The sequence below is a fragment of the Raphanus sativus genome, chromosome 6 (genome assembly GCF_000801105.2).
Source record: "Raphanus sativus cultivar WK10039 chromosome 6, ASM80110v3, whole genome shotgun sequence".
NCBI lineage: Eukaryota > Viridiplantae > Streptophyta > Magnoliopsida > Brassicales > Brassicaceae > Raphanus > Raphanus sativus.
This window is the reverse complement of record NC_079516.1, coordinates 27,785,779-27,809,614: the sequence shown is the minus strand read 5'-3', so window position 1 is coordinate 27,809,614 and position 23,836 is coordinate 27,785,779. Positions and strand designations below refer to the sequence as shown.

The following is a 23,836-nucleotide window of genomic DNA, read 5'->3' as shown; positions in this document are numbered from 1 at the left end:
GGTCCAATTCGCTTTTTATTTCTCCCTAAAATCATTCAATATAAAACTATATGATATAATATGATATAATGTCGATGAAAGTAATAATTACATAAATGAGAGTTAATTTAACGAAGAAAAATATTTACTTTCCTTAAATAAAAGCTACGTAATTACCTAATATGGTTAACATATATATGACAACTAATGATTATGAATAATAAATATTTTATAACATTTTTTGTATTTTATTTTTCTTTTTTGATTTTATATTATTAAAAGATATTAAATAACCACATTAACCATATAATAAAAAATAGATTTTTTCTTATATGTTATATTTTGAATTTTTTTAAACTACTATAAATTAATATTAAATATAGGGGAATTTTAAAAAATACCACTTTCAAGGTACCATTATTCATCTTTACCACCACTAAAGACACATTTTCAAAAATACCTTATTTATTAAAATTGTAAAGACTCTTATATCTTTGTTTTTATATGCTTTTCAAAATTCTAATCCTAAATTTTAAATCTTAAACCTCCAATTCTAAACTCTAAACCCAAAATTTTCAACTCTAAACCCTAAACCCTAAACCCTAAAGTCTAAACTATAAACCCTAAATCCTCAACTTTAAACCCTAAATCCTCAACTCTAAACCCTAACCTATATACCTTAAACCCTAAAACATCAAATCTAAACCCTAAATCCTAAACCTTTAAATCTAAACCCTTCATTAAAAGTAGTGGTAAAAGTGGTTAGTGTAAACATGAAAAGTGGTACTATGAAAATGATATTTTTGACAATTTCTCTTAAATATAATACCGGATTTTAAATTTTATATCCGACTATACACAAAATTTAGTTATATACTTTGAAATAAATTACGGTGTCTTAAACCCTTTTTACAATTTTTTACAGTATCTTATATATATATATATATATACTTCGTATGAAATAAATGCATTTTATATGTAAACTAGATTCTGACCCGCCTTTTCAAAGGGCGGGCATATATATATATATACTTTTTAAAAAAAAATTAGTTTTTATAGTTGAATTTTTTTTGTATTTATATACGTGTATACATTTTTGAAAAATTATTAGTAAGAGAATTTGATCATTGTATTGAATTTAGGGTATAGAGTTTAGGGTTTAGGGTTTAGAGTTGAGAATTTAGGGTTTAGGGTTTAGAATTTAGAGTTTGGGTTAGAATTTTGAAAATCATATAAAAACAAAGATATAAGAGTCTTTAACCTTTTGATAAATAAGATATTTTTGAAAATGTGTCATTAGTGGTGGTAAAAATGAATAATGTACCTTCAAAGTGGTATTTTTGAAAATTCTCCTATATATATACTTCATATGAAATAAATGAATTTTATATGTAAACTAGATTCTGACCCGCCCTTTCAAAAGGCGGATATATATATATATATATATATATATATATATATATATATATATATATATATATATATTTAAAAAATTTAGTTTTTATATTTGCGTTTTTTGTATTTATATATGGGTATACATTTTTAAAATAATACTATTAGTAAGAGAATTTGATCATTGTATTGAATTTAAGATGTTGCATAATTATAGACTTTTACAGAGTATTTTGAAACTTGATCCAGACCCGCAGTTGAACCGGTAAACCCAGTGTTATAATTTGAGTTTTTGGAAAAATCATTATTTAATAATCTGGTAAAACCCATGAAAACCAGCTAAAACCTAGAATCTGACTGCCAGATAAAAACCAGTATACACAAATATTTTTTTGTTTTAATTATTTTTAAAAAATTATATTTGTGAATTTTTTTGTAATCATATTTTTGTTTTTCTTTGTAATCATATTTGTGTATAAGTCTTACTCAAAATCTATTTATAAAATAATAGCAATTTAAAAGTTGACTCAGTATATGCTCGGTTCTTTGTAATCATATGCATATATGCCCGTTGTTTTGTAATCATATTTGTCAGTTCTAGATCTTAACCCACAAGTATAATGTTAGTTTGTATTTTTTTATTTTTTGTTTGTTTCTGTAAATATGTAACATTTTCTGTAATTTTTTCTTATATGTTAAAAAATTTAATTTATATGTTTCTGTATAATATTTTTAAATAAAATTATTAGTAAGAGGTTTTGACAATTGTACTGAAATTAAATTTGTAATATTGCATAGCTATACAATTATGTCATAGCCATTACACAAGTAAATATACATAAAATATATAAATATACTTATGTAGGAGTTCGATATAAATAGATAAATATACTTAAATTTGAAATTTGTTGTCGATATAGATCATAGACCTTTAAAATAGGAATTTAAGTTGATAAAACATATATTTGCTATCTGCGTAGCCCTAAAAAATAGGAATTTATTTGTTATATAACTTCCTTATTGTTGCCGTGTAACTTCCTAAGAAATAGCAGTTATAGATTATATGTGTATATAAGTAGTTTTATATCGTTTCCTTATTTTTTAAATTAGACTCAACTAATATCAATGGGACATGATCCAGATTTAATAGTATTGATACGTATACGTATGTAGGGCTAGAAAAAAATCTTAATAAAAAAAAACAAACCGAATCCAATCCGAAGATAGTATTAAATCTGAACCGGAATTGATTAAATATCCGAACAAGTTAAATTTTTTGGTATTTAGAGAACCGAAACCGAAACCGATCCGAACTGAAATATTTTTCGGTAACCGAAATATCTGAAATATGTTTATATACCTAAATATATTAATTATTTTAGATTTAATGTATACTAAAAACATCCAAAATAGATAAGATACTTTTAAGCTGTCCAACATACTTTAAAATATATACAAATGGTTAAAAATAAATGTGCACTAAATTTAAGTATACTCAAAACACCAAAAATACTTACAATATCTATTTATTCTCTATCCAAATATTCAAATCAAACCAATATATATACTAAGTTTAGGTATTATGACATATGTTATTATGAGTTTATATGTAATTTTTTTTATAGATTTTTAGAAATTTAATGTATAAAATGAATTTAATTTTTTTTAAATAATTTAAATGTGTTATCCGAACACATATCGAATCTGCAAAGATCCGAACCAAATCTGAATCGAAATTTATAAATACTGAATGTGGATGAAATCTTTGATCCCGAAAACTCGAAAACCGAATAGATCTGAACCAAAGCCGTATGAAACCCGAACAACCATTCCTTTATGTATGTAACATATATTTTTATAAAATACTTCACCCCGCGCAAGGCGCGGATCGTCACCTAGTTTGTATATATTTCTAAGGTTCTGGACAATTTTAAAATATCTTATATAGTTTGTATATTATTTTAGATATTAAATTTTTTAAAAATTAATATATTTAAGTATATAAATCTGATTCGGATATATTCAGACATCCAAAATGTGTCGGTTCGGATCATGTTCAGTTCCGGTTCTCTAGATACCAAAATTTTGAATTCATTAGGATATCTAACCAATTTTGGTTAAAACTCAGTACTATTTATATACTTGGCCAATAATGATCAGGGATTGAGAAAGATTCGCACGAAAATGCGAAAAGCGCAAGAGGCACGCACCTACAATCTGCCAACCTGCGGAGGTCTTCTCGTCCATTTCATCTCCATACCCGTTTATGCGATGGTCGATGGACATTGTCGGCCCTTTACATGACTCGAAACAAAACGTTTTCTCTTAGTTTTAACAGAATTTTTCTTGAAATAGATGGAAGCAAAATATTATGCAAGCATTATAGATGCCCAAGTCGAAAGCTTCGTATGGAAAAACATAACACGAAGTTCGATATGATCGTAACGGACAACAGATCTCAGTTCATTTTGACCAGATTCGAGGCATTTTACAAGAAATAGAAGATAAGATTGAATAAATCGACTCCCAAACATCCTCAAGGAAACTACCAAGCCGAAACAATCAACAAAACTATTTTCGATGGGCTCAGAAATGCTAAGATGCCAAAAAGAGACGATGGGCCGAAGACCTCGAAAGAGTCCTTTGATCCCAACAAACGATTCCAACACGAGAAACGAGAGAAACAACACTCGCCTTCGTTCATGGAACAAAATGTATGATACCGGCAGATGAATTCTCCAGAATAAGAAAGAGACTACTTTCCGAACGAGAAAACATGAACAACTTGATGCTGCTAGACGACCTCGATTTCATCAACGAGCACCGAGATCGAGCACTTATACAAATTCAGAAGTACCAGCAACCTGCTGCAAAATACTATAACTCAGAACGTTCTAAACCGCATGTTCAACAAAGGTGATCTAGTTTTACGTAAAGTCTTCCAAAACACCACCGTACTTAAAGGCGAAAAAACTCGAAGCAAATTGGAAAAGACCTTAAAAAATTGAGCTACAAAGCGGCTTGATCCTCGACAAAAAATACGTATGCAACTCATCACAAGACGAGTTCAGCTGTCTACTACATTTTAAAATAATCCCCTTTGTTATGTAAAGACAGGTCTTGCAAATCTCTTTGATCACTCAAATATTTAATCTTGCTAAGATACTTTATTAACACAGCAAGTACAAGAAATGTCTATCTACAGACTTATTCTGATACTTGTACTCGCACCATTTCAAAGATTCACTCTTAGGTATGATAGGTCGCAGTAACCGCCACTCTATTTACATCTTCCCGCATTCTATACAACCCTCTCCTTCATCTAAACATATCTCTACTATTTCCCACGTGGTTCTTCCCACCCAAGTTCATCATAATCTTGACCGGAGGATGCGTTTCTTGAAACCAATATTCGAGGTTTTACGGGAACTAGAAGTGGCATACGGTTGCCCGTTGAGAGAACCACCAAATCTGATATCCCAGCCTTCGATGTTTTTCGGAACACATGAGTCAAATAGGAACTGCCCGAGCACACTGTGAGCGTTTATGCTCGTTGGTTGGGGTGGGCGGAAGGAAGATCTTTCTCTCTGTTCTTCTTGTGAAGACGATGATGCATCGCTGTTGTTGTTGCTTTGATACGGTGCTGAGCTTGGTAAGAAAAAGTGATCACTTGGCCCAGTTGCTACTCTTCTTAAGCTTTGGTTAGAGTTCACAGCTACTTTCTGAAGGTCGCATATTAACTCAGAGATCTCATCATGCGTGTGAGCTCTTTCTCCGAGCTGTCGGATTTTCTGTAAGTGCACTGATATGGCCTTCTCTAGAAAGTTGGAGATAACAGCTCGGTATTGTATAGGGTTATGCTTATAGTGTCCTGAAGAAACATAATAAACAAAAAAATCAGATTTTTCCATAAGAGACATAACATGTTACATGTCCGGACTACTAACCTGCATGGGGAGAGTTTTTCCACTTGACAACTTTAACTTCTCCTCCCAGTTCCTGCAACTGATGGGTGAAGCTAGAAATTACTTGGTGAGGAGCAAGTTCGTCATCATCGGAGCATAAAATGAGATATGGAGCTCCAATTTCCTGGAAACACACAGAAGGAAAATCAAATCTTTTGAAGCTAACCAACTTGAGAAGCAATAATTAGAGAAGGTAAACTTACAACAGATGAGTAGAGAGCCTGCCAATACTCACTGCGTTGAGATTCAAATCTTGTGAGATATAAACCATCAAGCCCAGAAGAAACCCCCTTGGCCACCCAAGATACTAATCTTGAAGGCACAGACATTTGCCGTATGGTGGGGTGAAGAGCGAACTTTGCATTCAAATCACTAGTGAAATCCAATGGTCCAGAGTCGTAGACATGTCCAGAAAGACAGTTTCTAACCAACTGGCTATCATCCTTCAAAAAATAAGAAAACAATGGATGAGTTGAGTTGAAATCAAACTGAAGAAGAAACAAACATCACTATAAGTATTGACTTAAATAAAACTGTATATAAGAGACAATTCTCACCGGATGAATCTGAGCTTCACAATCACCCATGATCACCTGCATCGTATACCATTTTTAGATACCATTGGAAAAAAAAAAAAAAACATAAAGCAGCACAAACATGAAGACAAATTAGCTGAAAGTTTAAAACATGCCTGTAAGACTTTGTACATGCAGGCTTTTGGAGCGCCGGATAAAGCTAGAAAGATAACAGGACATGGTCTGTTCCTTAGCTCCTGAACAAAATAAACACACCAACCAGTAAAGAAAACCGTAAAAGTGACATCCAGTTCCAATATAAAAAGGAGCCTTTCAGGTTAAAACAGAGACAAGTGTGGTGGGAATCTAACCTCAACAAGGTCAGAAAGAAGGTGGAATGCTAGAGAGAGAGCCATTTCTGGGTAAAACCTGGAAAAAAAAAAAAAAACAGAGACAAAGAGAAAACCTAATTAAAGAGAATCTCAACCAATAAAGAGAATCAAAATGGGAATATCCAAAAAGCTAGCGATGGAATCTTTCAAAATTTGCAAATGATAACAATCCAAAAACGAATTTCTCATACGCAGTGAGAAAATCAGCGCGACAAACAAGAGGATTCCATCGGAGAGAAGAGTAGAGATCAACGAAACTGGCGAGATGGTTGTCGCTAATCGAACTCCAACCGAAGATCACAACCACGCCGTTACATCCTCCCTCGTCCATCTCCTTCTTCCCCCAGTACACCCTTCCTCCGCCCATCATTACAAACTCAGTTTGACGCTGAGAGAGAGAGAGAGAGATTTGGTTAATTTTTTATGAACCACTCGAAAAGGTTGAGATCTTTGAGATGACGGTGATAATTGTTATCACCCACGTCAGATCGCCTCTGGCGTATTTTAGTTAGCTCGGTTTATAATGCGCCTTTTTGAACGTCGTCATTCGCCACGTCATTTGTTTACCGTGGAAGGAAGCAACGGTCAAATGCGTTTAGTAGGCTTTGTGTTTCTTCCTCTATGCCTCCTCGTCTACACAGACCAAAACTATATACCTACCAAGAATTGCAAAGTTTTCTTTTATATGCTTTATTCTCTTTGTGGAATGTTAAACCAACATGGTTTAAATTAGATACAACGTCAACAACACATGAATTGACTAATAAAATTCTTCTATTAACAAGCCAAAAGACCAACTGGTTTAGCAAGTTGTATAGATTTGGATTTGAAGAACAAGCTCACGATCTTTACAAATTCCTGTTCACATAAGATTTACATGTATCAAAATTATACAATAAACTAGCAATAGCGATCTTGTGAATGACTAGAATTCAATCGGAGATTTTTTCTGCCAAATCATAAATGTTTATTTTTGAAAAAATGCATAAACGGTTATCATGATCATATCCTGGAATACTGGACGCAGGATGAAACTTCTGTGAAATTGATCGTACATGTTCTATACGTATGAGTGTGATATGTGAAAAGACTTTAATTGATTTGACTATCTATGTTATCAAAGTTGACTTATCTTTTCTGTCATACATCGTTAGAACACTAGAGTTAAGCGTACTTGGGTTGGAGTAGTGAAAGGATGTGTGACCTATTAGAAAATGATTTGTAATACCGTGCGAGTAAGGCCAAAGCACTGAGAAATGTCAGGTGGTGATTTCAGAGTTAGTAAACAATGATTTCGAGATTTGGAAACATTAACGGGCGAACGTTGGATGGGATGAGATGGGGTCCACGGGCCGAGAGAGTGGGCGTGAGTGATCCATTAACTATGGGCGGTCGGGGCGTTACAAATGGTATAAGAGCTGGTTAGCCGTCTCGGTTCTGATCCGAGAGGCGTCTTGAGGCCTGTCGTGGAGCGCAACAAGAACGTTGAATTCTTTGAGAGGGGGTGAATTGTAACATCTCGAGTTGTGATATATGAAAAGGCTTAAGAGAATTGAATTGACTACATATGTGACTAAAGTTGACTTAACCTTTCTGTCACACATCTGTTTAGAACTCCAGAGTTAAACATGCTTGGACTGGAGTAGTGAAAAGATAGGTGACCTATCAAAAAGTGATTTGCGATACCGTGCGAGTGAAGCTAAAACATGGGAAAATGTCAGGTGGTGATTGTAGGATCAGTAAACAATGATTTCGAGCCTTAGAAAAATTAACGGGCCGACCGTCGGATTGGATGAAGCCTGAGAGAACAGACATGGATGGTCCATTAGTCGTGGGCGATCAGAGTGTTACACTTATCTTCACCATAATACATTCATATTCATTATCATTACAATCACAATTGTCTTAGCTTCCCACACACTTACATGTAAAATATAGGAGTCCTAGTCAACTAAAATTTCGTTAATTATAATTGTAGTTAATGATCTCCACCCCCTCCTCATATCAGATTTAGACTTTGAATGGGACATATAGTAGCAAAAAATGCAGATCAAACTGATAATATAGATTAAGCAGATCAAATGCAGATTAAATATAGATCAATTACATATCAACAAGGAGTGTTCAATTTGGTAAAATAAAACAAAAACAAAATTGAACTATAAAAAGTTGTTTGGATTTAGTATTATTCTCTCTGTTTTATACTAAGTGTCGTTTGAGAAATATGCATACAGATTAAGAAATCATTTATTTTTGCATATTTTCTATATAAAAACATCAGTACATATATACCTACTCATATATTACCTAATAACATATATCAATTCATTAAAGTAAGTTATATAAAAGAATATATAAAAAAAATTATAACCAAGTATTAGTTTTTTTAAATTATAGAACTTTTTGCAAATATATATGAAAACTCAAAGTCAAACACAAAATTAACCCATAATTTTTGGAATTTTCATTTGATCCTATTCACCTCAAAAATTCAGATTATTTACGAAAATATCATTACTTTTTTTTGAAAATAAGTTTTTTTTTTTATTTTTTCATCCTAATCTTTTTCAAGTATTTATAATATTGCCATTACCATCACTACACTAACTACCATGAACAATCAATTTGAAATTTTTAATACACCTAAAATCGATTTACGCTGTATCTCATTTCTTATGAACTACGAACAACATCAAACAACAGTTTCCAACAAAATTACCACTGAGTATCTCAGATTACGTAACCAAAGATTGACTGCTCTCTGACAATCTTCACCGTTTAAACCCCTAACATTCCAACTTGCTATTTTCATATTTACAATGGATTAAGACGAACAAGGTAAAAACTGTTCTTCGCCCTCGAGGACGATCCCCGAGATTGAAGACTGTTCTTTGTCCTCGAGGGAGTATCCCAGATTTTGTGAAATTTTGCTTTTAACCACTCGACTCTTTTCACCAAATGGTCTTTTCTGATCTGGAAATTGTTTGGTTTAACTATAGCCATGGCCCTGTAAAACGTTTACTTTTCTTTCTTGCATTTTTAATATAAAAATCTTTTTAACAAGAAAAATGTATGTCGGTGGTGGAGTTATACACGAGAACTGGAATAGAAAATAGAAACCTAAACTAAACGAAGAGGGAAGAAAGCTAATCAGGTAGATAAAGTCAAACTTTTAACCCCAGAATCCGTTAATTCCAATAACTAAAAAACTAAAAAAACGGAATGGGTCACACGTTACTTGTTCTAATACTATAATCTTTTTTTTTTCGGGGAAAATTTCTAATACTATAATCTAATTTATACGTTTATTAAATGGAAAGAAAATATCATATAAAAGAATATAAAATGGAAAGATGCCATAGTGTGCATGTCAGAAACGTACAAAACGATGTCGTGTTGGGGCTGAATAGACTTTCTTCTCGAACTTTGCGCTTTCATTTTTTTTTTTTTTTGGTTCTCCAAAGTTTTTCTTTTCTCCAGTGCAAGTGCCATAACATCTCCGTAAATTCGAAGCAACCAACGGAAACAGAGAGAAAAGCTCCACAAACAACGTTTCTCGGGCCTCTCTAATCATTGTTTTTTCTTTCAAATCAAAAGTTTTCTCTGTTTTTCTTTCTTAGAAAAAATTGTTTTCTTTTCGAAAAACAAATCAGAGAAAAGCCACTTTGTGTTTTCGATTTTACATTATTGTGTTTATTCTTTAGCTGGAAGGGTTTGTCTGAATAACTCATTGCCTTTCTCTTCTCTCTCCTTTCTCTCTCTAAACGGAAGCAGCCATGGGCGACGAACACTCTCTCAGCAGCCCCAAGGTACCTTTTTGCTTTATGGGCATTGAAGCCTTTTCCTCTGTTTAAGCTTCTTCTAATCTGATTAGGGTTTTCTCTCTGGAGTAATCAGTAGCTGATTTTTGAGGAATTTCATATGATTCGATATGGGTTTCTTTAAAAAATCGAATCTTTCGGCATCTGGGTCTTGCGTAATTTTGAATTTTGTGGTGCCCCATGTTGTGTTTTGCCCTTGACTTTTGTTTCTAAAAGAAGTCACTTGATAGAAGCTCTTAAATGCATATTGTTTATTGCAGGATAGTTTTGTCTTCAAGCTCCCTAAAAAATCCCCACTTGTGTTGAGAATGGTCGTTCTCTTGTTTGTCATGGTATGTGCTGTCTACATTTGCTCAATCTGTCTTAAGCAAATCGGTGTCGTTCCCAGTGCTGGTTTCTTGAACGTTGAAGTGTTTGAGAGGCCTTGTCCTGAGCCTAACATCGAACCATGGGACATACCATATGTCCATTATCCTAAACCCAAGACATATAGCAGGTAAAAGTGAGAGTGTTTATTAATTAGCTTTCTTTGGTTCTTGGTTCTAATGGGTATGTTTTGATCTGTGTGTTAGGGAGGAATGTTCGTGCAATCCGGTTAGGTATTTTGCGATTCTCTCGATGCAGAGATCTGGTAGCGGCTGGTTTGAGACTTTACTAAACAACCACACTAACATAAGCTCCAACGGGGAGATCTTTTCGGTTAAAGATAGGAGGGCTAATGTGTCCACCATTTTCGAGACTTTGGACAAAGTTTATAATCTAGATTGGTTGAGTAGTGCTTCTAAGAATGAGTGTACTTCTGCCGTTGGTTTGAAGTGGATGCTTAATCAGGTAACTCTCTATAAATGTTTTAACTCATTTATTATTGCAATAAAAGATTATCTGATTGCTACTACTCTTCTTATACATATATTTTGGAATAATTAGATGCTGGAAGTATATATTTTTAATGCTCTTAGGACAGAACCTAAACTATGAGATGCTTTCCGCTGTGGTTCCTTTGTCAATGTCTAGATGATATGATATTGGATTAGAGCTGAACTGCAATCTTTTTTTGGTAGATCCTGAACTGAGTTGTTTGCTTTAGGGAAGTACTGCATTATGATTAACTCTAAGCTGATAAAGTTTTTGTAAGGAATGAATGATAAGGTTCTGGTTTTGATTGATTTATGTTTGTACTTATCTCCTTGACATGTGTGTTTGATTGATTTCTGATGTTTCTGATCTTCTTTAAAGAAGAACTGAGTTCCAATAGTCTTAGTGTGTTTTCTCTTCTGTTTTTTTTTTTTATGTTGTAATGTGGTTTGGTGACGAAACATGTGTAGGGTCTAATGAAACACCATGAAGAGATAGTAGAATACTTCAAAACCAGAGGCGTCTCTGCTATATTCCTCTTTAGAAGAAACCTCTTGCGCCGGACAATTTCAGTTCTGGCCAATTCTTACGATAGGGATGCTAAGCTATTGAACGGTACTCACAAGTCCCACACTCATTCCTCTAAAGAGGTTTCCATCTCTCTCTTCTCTTCTCTTCTCTTTCCCCTCTTATCTCTTGCACATTTGGTTCTGTGAGACTAAATATGTGAAACAAACTGGTTTCAGGCTGAGATATTGGCGCGCTACAAACCAGTAATCAACACAACCCTTTTAATAGGTGATCTGAAGAAGGTTCAAGATATGACTACAAACGCACTTTCTTACTTCAATACCACTCGCCATATCTTCCTCTATTACGAAGATGTTGTCAAGAACCGAACCGTGAGAAAAAACATCTTTCTGACACAAGTTTCCTAACTAGTTTCAATGCACTCTTCTTATACTGTCTTTTTGCAGAGACTAGGTGATGTGCAAGAGTTTCTAAAGGTGCCTAAACTCAATTTAAAGAGTCGGCAAGTGAAGATTCATCACGGTCCTTTGTCACAGCACGTGCAGAATTGGAACGAGGTTCAGACGACACTGAAAGGGACAGATTATGAGAACTTTCTAGTTGAAGATTACCGTAAGTGAATGAAACTAAGACTTAGGAGAGAGTGATGTACATAAATCTCTCTCAGAGAATGGTAAGACCATCAACTTGTAGGAAAGTTTTGCTAGTGCCACGAACAGGTTTTGCAAATCTTTTTAGTTTTCTGTCTTGAATCAAGTTGATAGATTTTATATTTGATTCATTCTTTTTTATCAGGGAACTAAGAGAGTTTTATTTTAATCGGAAAAGACGATGATCTGGTTCATCCTCTCTTTATTTGCTTATAATGATTAAATCATCTCGTTATGAAAACTTGTCTCATAACTTGATCCAAGGAGATCAGAAGCACTAAACAAGAGCAGTTCATCAGCCAGACTCTTAAGCTTGAAAAGAGAAACTGATGGAGCATGTATTGGCTTAATTTCACTTGTGTCAAAACTTTCGCAAAACCTCGATGATTATACTTGACTTGAGACTAAATCAATGTGCCTTTGACCTCGTCTCGAAATATGTGTCCACCCCTAAGATTCTAGTTGGTCCTGCATGTTCAAAACTTTCTTGATCTCAGCAATGTGCCTTTTACATAGCCTCATAGTATCAGGTTTCCACTCTGGTTTTTTTTTACCTTAGTACATTCAGACTACTCAACTTGCTTTCAGACTGATCTTGAATACGAGCTCTTGTTGAGCTGTAGTATATTGTGCTTCCATAGATTGAAATTGCCTTTTCCGATTGAGCTTGTCTACTTCGAATTTCATTTGAATAGGCGCCATTCTTGATTCTAGATTTAAGCTTCTTTTTACAAAACTCAGAGAACCTGATCAATTTTGTGTTGATCTTAGATCTAAAAAAGATAAGATTGCTCTTTCCTTAGTCATCAAAATGGTATGAAACCAAACCGGCCATGGTACTAATTTCCTCCACATAAACACATAAATCGGTTTGAATAGTCTTTGGTTTACATACAAAAACTAAGAGCTGATCAATACCCAAAGAAAATCGGGATTCTTTCGATCTTTCTTCGATCTGTTTGTTTGAAATTGCTCAGGTAATTCAAGTAAAACGCATGTAGTTGATGTGATTCAATAAAATATAGGTTAAAACAAATTATTTTGGATATTTAGTATCATGATAATTTTGATTAATTCAGATACAATTTAAACTTTATGTATTTCCAATTTTTTTCGATAAAAACATCTGGTTATAAATTACTTTTTACATAGTTGATTATTTTAATTTTAAATATAATTAATACATGTAAATATAAAAACTGTGTTTTATATTATTCGAATACCCATCAAATGGTTGGTTTGGTCCAAATATTCAGATATTGAAATAAAACCATTAACACATTTACTAATTATTTAGTTCAGCTTGATATTTTCTAACTTGATTTGGTTTGGTTCATTCTTCTGATTCTGGGTTGTTTGCCAACAGGTAGATAAAATCTAACTTGCATAAATCGATTTACAAATTCTTCGGTTCTCGTGAGTATATACAACAAAGACACTTTCAATACTCAAATTTGAGCTATGATGGGTACACAAATTTATTTAGTTATAACAAGAAAGAAGAAGAAGAAGAAATTTGATCAAAAAAAAAAAAAAAAAAAAAGAAGAAGAAGAAGAAAAAGAGAGCAAAGACTTCCACTAGTAATTTCAGCAACCTTTTATTTTTGGAAATAACCACCAAAATGAATGAAAACCATTTCTCTACAAAAAAAAACATAAACCAAAAAAATATCTCTCTCTTCATCTCCTAATTGTTTTTCTTTAACGGTCAGATTTAAAAAAAAAAACTGAGAAAAGGAAACAAACAAAAAGGATAATAATTAATACGTGATAGTATAGAAAAAAGGAAATTAACCAGTGGTAAAACAGTAAAATCCAATAATCCAGTTTTAGAAAAGGAAATATTGAAAAAACTTCATTAAGCTTCACAACATCGCACTCTCTCTATATAAACCACTCAAGACTCCAGATAGCAACACCAATATTCATCGTCTTCGAATCTCAAATTTAGGGTTTACTCTCAATCAAATTCTTCTTCTTTCTTTTGCAGCAATCCCGTTTCAATTCATCTTCAAAATCCCAGTTTATTCTTCTTGATATTCCTCTGCTTCTCGTGCGGCCATGGAAATCGAAATACTTGGAGCTGAAGTCTACACGACGGTGTCTAACCTACCGAGACACTTGCTGGGGGTTACCAACACAGTCCAAATTAATCTAGACGAATCGATCCGAAACGAAACTGGAGCGGTAACTGTTTTAAGTTCACGTCGCATCCGCTTGAGGCCACGTGGCCGCGGCTTCACGCCACGTCAGCTCTCCGGGCTCCTTCGTGACGAGCACGCTCCTGAGACTCGATACTTGGGCAGAAAAATCGCTCTTGCTATCAATCAGCAATTCGCTATTGATTCTTCTCTTCAAGAACCTGTTTTCGTGTCCGTCAATGTCGAACTGATCAGAGAGAGGACGCTTATGTTTCCACTGCCGCCGCCTGATTTTCTTCATACTCCTCCTTCGTCGTCATCGAGAGGTGCTTCGAGTGAGGTTTTTCAGAGGTTGTCTGAAGAGCAGAGAGTTGAATCCAAAGATTTGGTTCTGAAAAACGAGACTCAGTGTTCGATTTGTATTGATGACTTGTCCAAGACTCGTGAAGACATCATTGAATTGCCTCAGTGTTTGCATATTTTTCATCAAGATTGTCTCTTTGAGTGGCTACGTCGGCAAAACTCCTGTCCTCTGTGCAGGAGAGCTCCGTACGAGTTATAAGTTGGGACGTTTGTAACTTGCTGTACAAGTTTTATTAGAAGCCCTAGAGTTTTAATTTTCATCCGACTGTTTTCTCTGTAACTTTTAATATAAAAACGTCATATTTTGTTTTGCTCCTTCCAGTTATTCACTTTTAATGAAACTGAAAGTTACGTATTGACTTGTTCGTCCATATCTCGACTTCATGTCTAACATCATTTTTGTTCCTACAGTTTTATCTCTCTGTTATTTACACTCTTGAGAAATTGATATTTTATATTGCCCTTGCGGATGCGTAATGATTCTCACTGTGTAATTGCAGATTCCTTACAACTGTGTAAGATTGGTCGCTTGCCCTGTTCTACACAAAGACAGCAATTGAAGGCAAACTCTACTGTCTTCCTCAGCGACCCACGTAATCATATGATCTAACAGTAATGCTGCTTCACTGATCTGAAAGCAGTTCAACAGGTGCAAAAAAAAAAGAAGAAAAAAGAAAACACTGTGAGCTATGTGGGATTAACAAAGATGAAAAATGTTTTGTCTGAAACAGAACAGACCTGAAGCTTCAAACTTTTCATTTCTGCAGCTGCTACTTTTTCATATGATGATCTCAAGCAATGTTCAAAAAACCGCTAGGAGATAACTACAAGCTTTATAAAGGACTAACGACTAGATAAATTATTTAGGGTGTTAACGAATTATTGATATATTAAATATATATTTAACATTTATATGAGATATTGTAGCTTTGGAGTTTAATTATATAATTATTGTGATGAATTATTACAATTAGTTATACAAAAAAATAATTTAACACAAATTTATGAAATTTATATTAACATTATTGCTTAATTTCATATATTTAGACTAATTTAGATCAGTTTAAACTGATTTTCACAGTTTAAACCAATTTGAATGTATAAATCGATATAAATTGGATTTTTTAAAAAATCATTTCGGATAAGACTGAGTTATCGCCTAGACCAATTTTAGAACCTTGATCTCGAGTAGTATCATTCCGACCTGTTACAAGTCTTCTTTCTTTCAATTCTCATTATTGCACACGGTTCCATAAGATAGTCCATGTGATGATTGCTTTTGTTTTACTTGTTCATCCAACAAACATGCTATTTAGATCCAATTGATCCAAATTCAAAGATGGGGGAATCTTAATAGCATTTCCTTCTCAATACATCCAATGATACTCTTGCTTGATTTATTTATTTTGTAACAGTTTTGGAATCCAAGTATACTTTTGCGTGGTCAACGGAAACATTTGTATTTATTATGCTAACAAGAAAGTTCGTCGTCTTGTCTGCTAATTTGTACTTGATGGGCTTCCTTAAACTTCTCTATAGCCTATCTCCCTAATGTTTTGAGAAACTGAAGATCAAATCCTCCAGGTGAAAATATTGGCTACCAGAGGGAAAAATTATCATTTAATTCCCCAAATATTTGAAATTAACAGTTTAATTCACCAACTATCGTATACACAATATAATTATCCAACTCTAAGTTGACCTTATGAAATTAAACTCGAAATTAGTCACCGTTTACCACTAAATAGAAAACGTTATATGATCTTTTAGCCCTCTTTTGATTATCTTCATCCTCCATCTTTTTCCAAAATCGAAAACCAGTAACCCTAACTCGATTTTGACGATGATTGCAGAGCCCATTCTTGCAAAACCTTTTGAGATTAGTTAGGCTGAATTTTAGATCTTTAGAGACTATAGTAGACAAAAAAAAGATGAAAATAAGTGCATTATAAAACAGAAAAGTGAAAGTTACATGATAAAAGGTCAGAGAATTGTATTACAAACTCAAAATGAGAAAGCAACTAAGATACAAATATAAAGCCGAATTGAAAAAATCTTGTGTTGAGGCATCTTGACATTAATTAGAGAAACATAAAATGCCTTGAGGAGATCTTGGTTAGGAAGTTTTAGAAGATCCAGCTTGTGAAGAGACAACCTCCTATGATTTTTTCCACAAAGAGATAAAAATAATTAACCATCGTAACAATAAAAAGAAAACCAAAATAACCAAAAAAGGAAGCTAAAAAACTTGATACTTTCTTGATCTACCTTTTGGACATTTTGTAGACGGAGGTGCACTATGGTTAAAATATTTTGCCTTGTTGTGCCCTTACCTTCCTTGTTGGTTAACATATTCAAACACAACCATGGCGATTTAATTTGGTCTTGTTAATTAGTTGTTTATTTAGGAGGACCTTTCTTCCTTGCGTAATTATTAGGCCGCCTGTTATTGATGCGGTTTGTTCTTTGTCGGCTCGTAGCTTCTTCTGATCCCTTTGTCTCTCATCATTCTCTTCATTGCTCTCTGAATCAATTTACGGTTTATGTTGTTATGGTAACTGAACCTAGTATCTCAAAGCTTCAAGTATTTGCTTGGACAATGAGTGCAATGTGATAGTTGATATGTGTAACGAGATGTATACTAATTTGACTTATCTGTTTTTTTTTTTTTTTGCATTCGCTTTAAACCACCAATATGTATTCTAATTTGGATTATCTGTTCTGGAAAAAAAATGATATATAAGATCAAGAATTGGACATAGATTTTTTATTGATGGATAATTTGGTATCTTTGAAAAGCTCATAATGATATATTATTTAGAGTTATGACAATAGATCCTTTAGAGCTAATAAGACATGTTAAAGGCGAATGTTAAGTGTGGTTTGAAACGAATACAAAGTACGCATAAGATGTTCAATAACTACACCAACCAACAACAGCCTAAGTTTTATCATAAAATGAGCAATTTTTGGACTTAAAAAACAGAAGGAGACGGTTATCACTTTTGCATAAGAAACTATAAGAAACTTGAATTATTTGACCTATGGAAAATTTACTTGAATATTCAACATGTCAGATTTATAGGATAGACTATAAGAATCTACTTTCGATCGAGAATCAACAAAATAGCCTAGCTTTTCAACTGAATTAAAAAATTATCTTCTTTACAAAGAAAATCTCAGGATTTCAAGATTATCTATTATCCACATGTGTAAAACCGAACAGTCGATTCATTAGGCAATATTGTGCATGTTCTTTTTATGTTTTATCGATTGTTTTGAACCCCATTTATTAAAAAAATAAAAGTAGTTTCTCAGTGTAAAAAGAAAAAGAAAAGAAAAAGAAAGAGTGGCTGATTTTCAAATAATTACGAAAATATATGCAACTATGCAAATGATTTGCACCAAAGAAAAACTATGCAGATGATGTACCGTTTGATCAAATCATAACTTTGAATATATCAATACTACTAAAAGAGAAGTACCAAAAAAATCTACTATACAAAAGTCATGTTAGACCATTTTCATTAGTTATTTAATATATTTATTTGATTATTAACATTAACCAATCAAATATGTATTACTGTAAAAAATCTTATTAATTAATAATAAATCAATTTAAATATAATAAAATTTGTTGAGAAAAAATCTAATAAGATCTTACCAAAAAGTTTAAATATTTTTTTATAAAATGGGTATTTCTTAATTTCGTGATTAAATATAATCAATACTATTAAAAGAGAAGTATCAAAAAAGTCTACTATACAAAAGTCATGTTAGACCATTTTCATTAGTTATTTAATATGATTTATTTGATTATTAACATTAACCAATCAAATATGTATTACTTTAAAAATTCTTATTAATTAATAATAAATTAATTTAAATATAATAAAATCTGTTGAGAAAAAATCTAATAAGATCTTACCAACAAGTTTAAATATTTTTTTAAAAATGGGTATTTCTTAATTTCATGATTAAATATAATTATAATTAAAATAATATCATTCTCTGTATTTATAAATTTAAAATAATAATAATATATACTATATATAATAAAAATCTATATGAAATAAATGTAGCAAAATTATATTAAATCAGTAAAGTAACATATTTTATTTTTAAAAACTGATTTCATTTAAATAAATATCACTCACTGTTAAATGGATAAAAAAATCATTTAATACTTTTATACATAAAAAAAAGAAATTGTTATCTTATATTTTGTAACTCACAAAAATATATTATCTAAAAACATTTACATATTATTATTTTATTTATTTAGAAACTCCCAACAAAATATCATCTAGAAGTATTTGTCTAAAAAATATAAATTATATAACTAATCTTTAATTCATGTATTATTTTAAAATATATACTATTAGAAAATATTTGAATCAATTTTTATCTACAGTTATAAAAAAATTATTGAAAATGTAAAAATACTGAAATTTCCAATATTTTAATAAAATAATATTTTAATTTAGTAAAAATAGTATTCAAAGTAATATAATCTTCCAAACTCAACAATAGCTGTCTAATTTTTCAAATTTCTATTGACTAAATATATAATTTTAAAAATAAATCTTGCAAACTAATAATAATAAATTCAAAATTTCCAAAAGATAAAACAATAGGTCCTGAAATATAACTTTTGAAATGCAACCAGGAAAATATTTATTTTTTTAAAAATTATAATAGTATATATTTTTTTTTTAAAAATTATAATAGTATAATATTTTCAAATCTTAATTTAATTAAAAAATCAGAAAATTTGATACTAACTTAATACTATAACATCAAAATCATCATATATCAATAAAAGTTTCTAAAATAATACTATATATGCATAAATTTATTAAATAATAGTGCAGGACTACTTAAGGAGAATAATATATTTAATTATAAAATCATGCAATATACTAAAATGGTAAATGCTAAAGTATATTTTTAAATAAAATATGAAAACATAAATTATTCGAAACAACATCATTCTATAGTATAACTAAATAAAATTTTAAAATGTATTGTATACAAACTGTCGAAATTAGAAAAAAACATATTTTGTATGTAATTAGGGTTAATTTTCTTAAAAACAAAGGAAAAGATTGAAACTAACGGAGTACCAAAAATAGCTAAACAGGAAAATCGAAACATCACGTGGAGATAGGAATTTGTCGATAATACCCTTGAAACAAAATTGACGTAGGTTGTATGTCCATAGCTGACATAAAGTTTATGAAAGATTCTGTGGAGATTTGGTAAAGATATACACTAGATTTATTTAGAACAATTCCAACCATTTAATTTCTAAAATTAAACAAAAATTACTTATTTTCTCTTTCCTTGTCGTTGTTTTCTTTCTTCATCTTCTTCCTCTGTTATTTTTCTTCTTACATTTTCCTAATGAATTTAAAAAAAATAAAAGAAGATAAATTCATGATTTCATAAGTTTCTTTGCCTCTTTCTTCAAGAGTTCAGGAGTTGTGAACAACTAAAGAAGATCATGAATTTCTCTGCTTCTTTTTCATTTTTTTCTTTACATAATTATTTTAGCTCATCCAACCATTCATCGTCACTGTCCAGAACAAGATTATGAGTTCTCTCTACCGAAGTTCATCCTCTAGCGTTCAAAGATTCTCCAGGTCACTTTTCCAGCGACCAAAATGGTACCATCTCAGAATTAGCTGGCTGTTTCCTCGTGTACATGGTTGTTATTCGTTTAGCCAGCTAATCAAAATATGAATGTGGTCTACTTCACCAGCCTCCACGTGATCATTCTACGTTTTAACCGTTTAGCTGTCACACCGATCGTCCTTAGTATCCCCTTGTGAATTGACGAGTGATATCTCTCAATGGATGTGTCTTTGACGGTGGAGCCTAAGTGTTTCTTCAACACAAAGGAGCAAAGACATTGGAATTGTGTGTTTATCAGTGAATTCAAATTTTGTGGTAATATGATATGATTAGACGGCTACAATATAGTATGGATATAGATATTAAATCTTAAACAACGGAGTTTAGCCGGATATAAATGATTCAAATATATCAAAGAGTTATGCTATGATAATTAGACGGCTACAATATAGCATGTATGTATATATTAAATCTTAGCTTGTGTATAGAGAAGTTTAGCTGGTTATAGACGATTCAAATATATTATTCTTGAAAATGATGGTTGTTTACATTTTGGTTTAGCCATACACATTAAAAAGTCCTAAATGGACACAATATTGATCTGCTTATCAGCGACACGATGTGAACTACATGTATTGCCGAAAATCCTATTAACTAAACCCTAAGCCCAATAGTAACCCCGGAACCCAAACTCTAATGTCTAAACCCTAAACCCAAACACTAAACTCTATACACTTATTACTATACCGTAAACCCTATACCCTTATTCTCAACCCTGCAAACTCCGCCCTAACGTAAGTGTAAACAAGTTATGTAGAAAACTAAATTTATATACAGTTCACTAACGATTTAACCGGCTAAAATTTCTGTTCACCTAAAAATAACGTTTAAAATATTTGCTTAGCCGGATACTTTTTGAATGAAATGAGTGTTGTAATTGTTGACCGGCCAATTCGATTGTTGACCGTACATAGGTTAATAAACGCTTAGCCCAAACAAAAAAAATCCAATGCTCTGAATACTAAACTTTAAACCAGAAATACTAAACCCTAACCCCAATAGGAAGCCTGGAACCCAAACCATAAACCCTAAACCCAATAGTAACCCCGAAACCCAAACCTAGTCACTAAACTATAAACCATAAACCCAATAGTAACCCCGAAACCCAAACCTAGTCACTAAACCCTAAACCCAATACTAAACCCTAAAGCCAATAGGAACCCCTTAACCCAAACCTCCACGTTAGTGCATACAAATTATCTAGAAAACTGATTTCTTATACAATTATATATCTTGTTAACCGGTAACTTGTCCTTTCACCTTAAACGATAATGTATCAAAATTTAATCTTAGCCGGATATTATTAGAATTACATGTCGGTTGTAAATATTGACCGGCTAAATAGTCTGACTCTATATTGCGGGTGCATAACTTTATAAGTACATTTAGGAAATGCCCCTAAATTTTCAATATTAATTACATTTCCATGCCACTGAACCTATTAATTAACATTCCTAAAAAAATCTTGTCTTTTCAAATTATTAAATGCATGTTTTCTCACTCTGATTTTTCCTTAAAAATTGGAAACAACGTTTTCTTCTTTGTGAAGAAAGTTATTTATTTTATTTTTAATGACTTAATCAATGATAGAGATAAATCACCTATACCAATAGATGATTATTAATTTTTTTTCTTTATTAATTTTTTTTCTTTAGCCAAAATAAATTCAATATCTAAACAGAATATCTTTACTGACAATAAGTTCTAACTTATAATCACTCTCAAATATTTAATATACCTATAAACACACATAAACTTATCCTATAATTACGCTAACTTCTAAAATTTGGTGAATAATAAATTATCTTTACATTTTTTCCATATCTAAGTAATAAATAAATTGTTGTTTTAAAATGTTATATTAACAATAATGTAATACATATAATTTACAAATACATACATATATTATCAGTAGTACAAAGAAAAAATTTAGTGAAAACAAATATTTATACGGCCACGGGCCAAGCTATAGAAATAAACAACAACAGCGCAAGATTATATTTTTTTTTAAAGAATGTTAAGATTTTGGAATTGGAAAAATTATGACCAACCTTTATATTATTTTAATTAGAAAATTTAAAATTTATATCAAAATATTTTTTTAAACATTTAATCTTAATTTTTATTATAACTATAAATATTAATTTCTAATCTAAATTTATGTCTAAATATTACAAATATATCATTTTGTATAAATAAAAACCTAAAAACATAAAATAATACCCGTCCGGTCGGGTGGGTCAAGGTCTAGTTAGTTTTATTTTTTTTGTTTACCATTAACTGTCTTGAAGTTTTCCTTACATTAATAGTATTCAAATAAGTATGTAAACATCAGTTACAGTAAGAATGATCATAGAACTTGTCTACTTAAAGTTGTATCAACATCTAAATAGATGTTCACCCACTTCTCTGATCCTATCTTGATTTTATCAGTCGCCGTTCAATTAATTTTTCATTCAGATAATAAATGTCTAAACGAGTGAATTAACCATTTACAAATATACTCTTCTATATACATTAAAATATTTTCCATTTTCTATATTCCACTAAATATAAAATTGATAAAAATACATTAAGAAAAAGAAGGAAACGCCAGGAGTTGCCCCCGGAATTCATCATTGCACAGACTCATTTAGAAAAAGAAAAAAAGAGTAATAAAGTTATTAACTCATATTAGGTTGTAATCAGTTTCTTAATCAAACGTTAACTATATAACATTTATTAGTATTTTATAGGTGGTCCAAGGACTTGGACTTTATTCTGTTAAGCGCATCATTACCATTGTTATTGCACAAACCTCATGATTAAGGAGCATTGCATTTCTTCTTTTACTATTTCTCTTTCGGCTTGGCCTCGTGTTGCTTCGTCCTCCAACGCTTTTTAATTGACTACAATTTAGCAGTAATTCATGCTTTTATCGGTAAACTAAATATCCTATTATGATTGTGAGCAAACATCGATCGTTGATAGATACACACTTGTAGTGTGTATCTGCTTTTATTCTTCTTTTGGTTCTCACATGGTAATGGAAAGATCTTCCCAACATTTGCATTACTGAGAGCAGTTTTTAGTTAGGTACCGATCTGTAAACCTTATATTATAATGTTGATTTCTTAAGATATGAGATTTCAAAACCGCATTTTCAAGTTTGTAATTCCCTACCCACCAAAAAAAAAAAGTTTGTAATTCCCTGGATTCTTTCATTTGAGTTTGAATTTCACTCTTCTTTGAAAAGGATGTTATATTTATTTAAATTTTAAAAGTATTGAAACCCCGATACCATATAAGAAATCATGAATTTACTGCTAAAATGAATTCGAAAATCATTATAGATTGATTCATGTTTATTATCTCTATTATATACTAGTGTTTATCTACAGTTCTGATACTGACTTCATAACATTAATTGTTAAAAATTCTTTTAGTTCACCACCATATAATAAGGAAGGAGCTCGTGAAACAAGTAGCAAACTATAGCCTAATATCTTGACACGGTTTAGCATTTAGTTTCCCCCCATTTGTAACTCTCATCGAA

The 23,836-nt window shown here is 31.7% G+C and overlaps 3 protein-coding genes across 3 annotated transcripts; 2 read left to right on the top strand and 1 right to left on the bottom strand.

The window, feature by feature from the left end:
* Positions 1–4,516: 4,516 nt before the first annotated feature.
* Positions 4,517–6,686, bottom strand: LOC108805994 (uncharacterized). The gene is made up of 7 exons (XM_018578004.2): positions 6,435–6,686; positions 6,223–6,280; positions 6,028–6,108; positions 5,894–5,929; positions 5,540–5,779; positions 5,319–5,460; positions 4,517–5,242 (listed from the first exon to the last, which is right to left on the bottom strand). Exons 1-7 carry the CDS (start codon positions 6,611–6,613, stop codon positions 4,743–4,745), a joined length of 1,236 nt encoding a protein of 411 aa, XP_018433506.1. The 5' UTR covers positions 6,614–6,686; the 3' UTR covers positions 4,517–4,742.
* A 2,994-nt stretch (positions 6,687–9,680) lies between these two features.
* Positions 9,681–12,341, top strand: LOC108807214 (uncharacterized). Its single transcript, XM_018579469.2, has 6 exons — positions 9,681–10,052; positions 10,325–10,560; positions 10,637–10,895; positions 11,390–11,569; positions 11,666–11,821; positions 11,897–12,341. Exons 1-6 carry the CDS (start codon positions 10,020–10,022, stop codon positions 12,068–12,070), a joined length of 1,038 nt encoding a protein of 345 aa, XP_018434971.1. The 5' UTR covers positions 9,681–10,019; the 3' UTR covers positions 12,071–12,341.
* A 1,820-nt stretch (positions 12,342–14,161) lies between these two features.
* On the top strand, positions 14,162–14,803 carry LOC108810959 (probable E3 ubiquitin-protein ligase RHA4A). Its single transcript, XM_018583026.2, has one exon. It carries the CDS (start codon positions 14,162–14,164, stop codon positions 14,801–14,803), a length of 642 nt encoding a protein of 213 aa, XP_018438528.1.
* Positions 14,804–23,836: the final 9,033 nt, after the last annotated feature.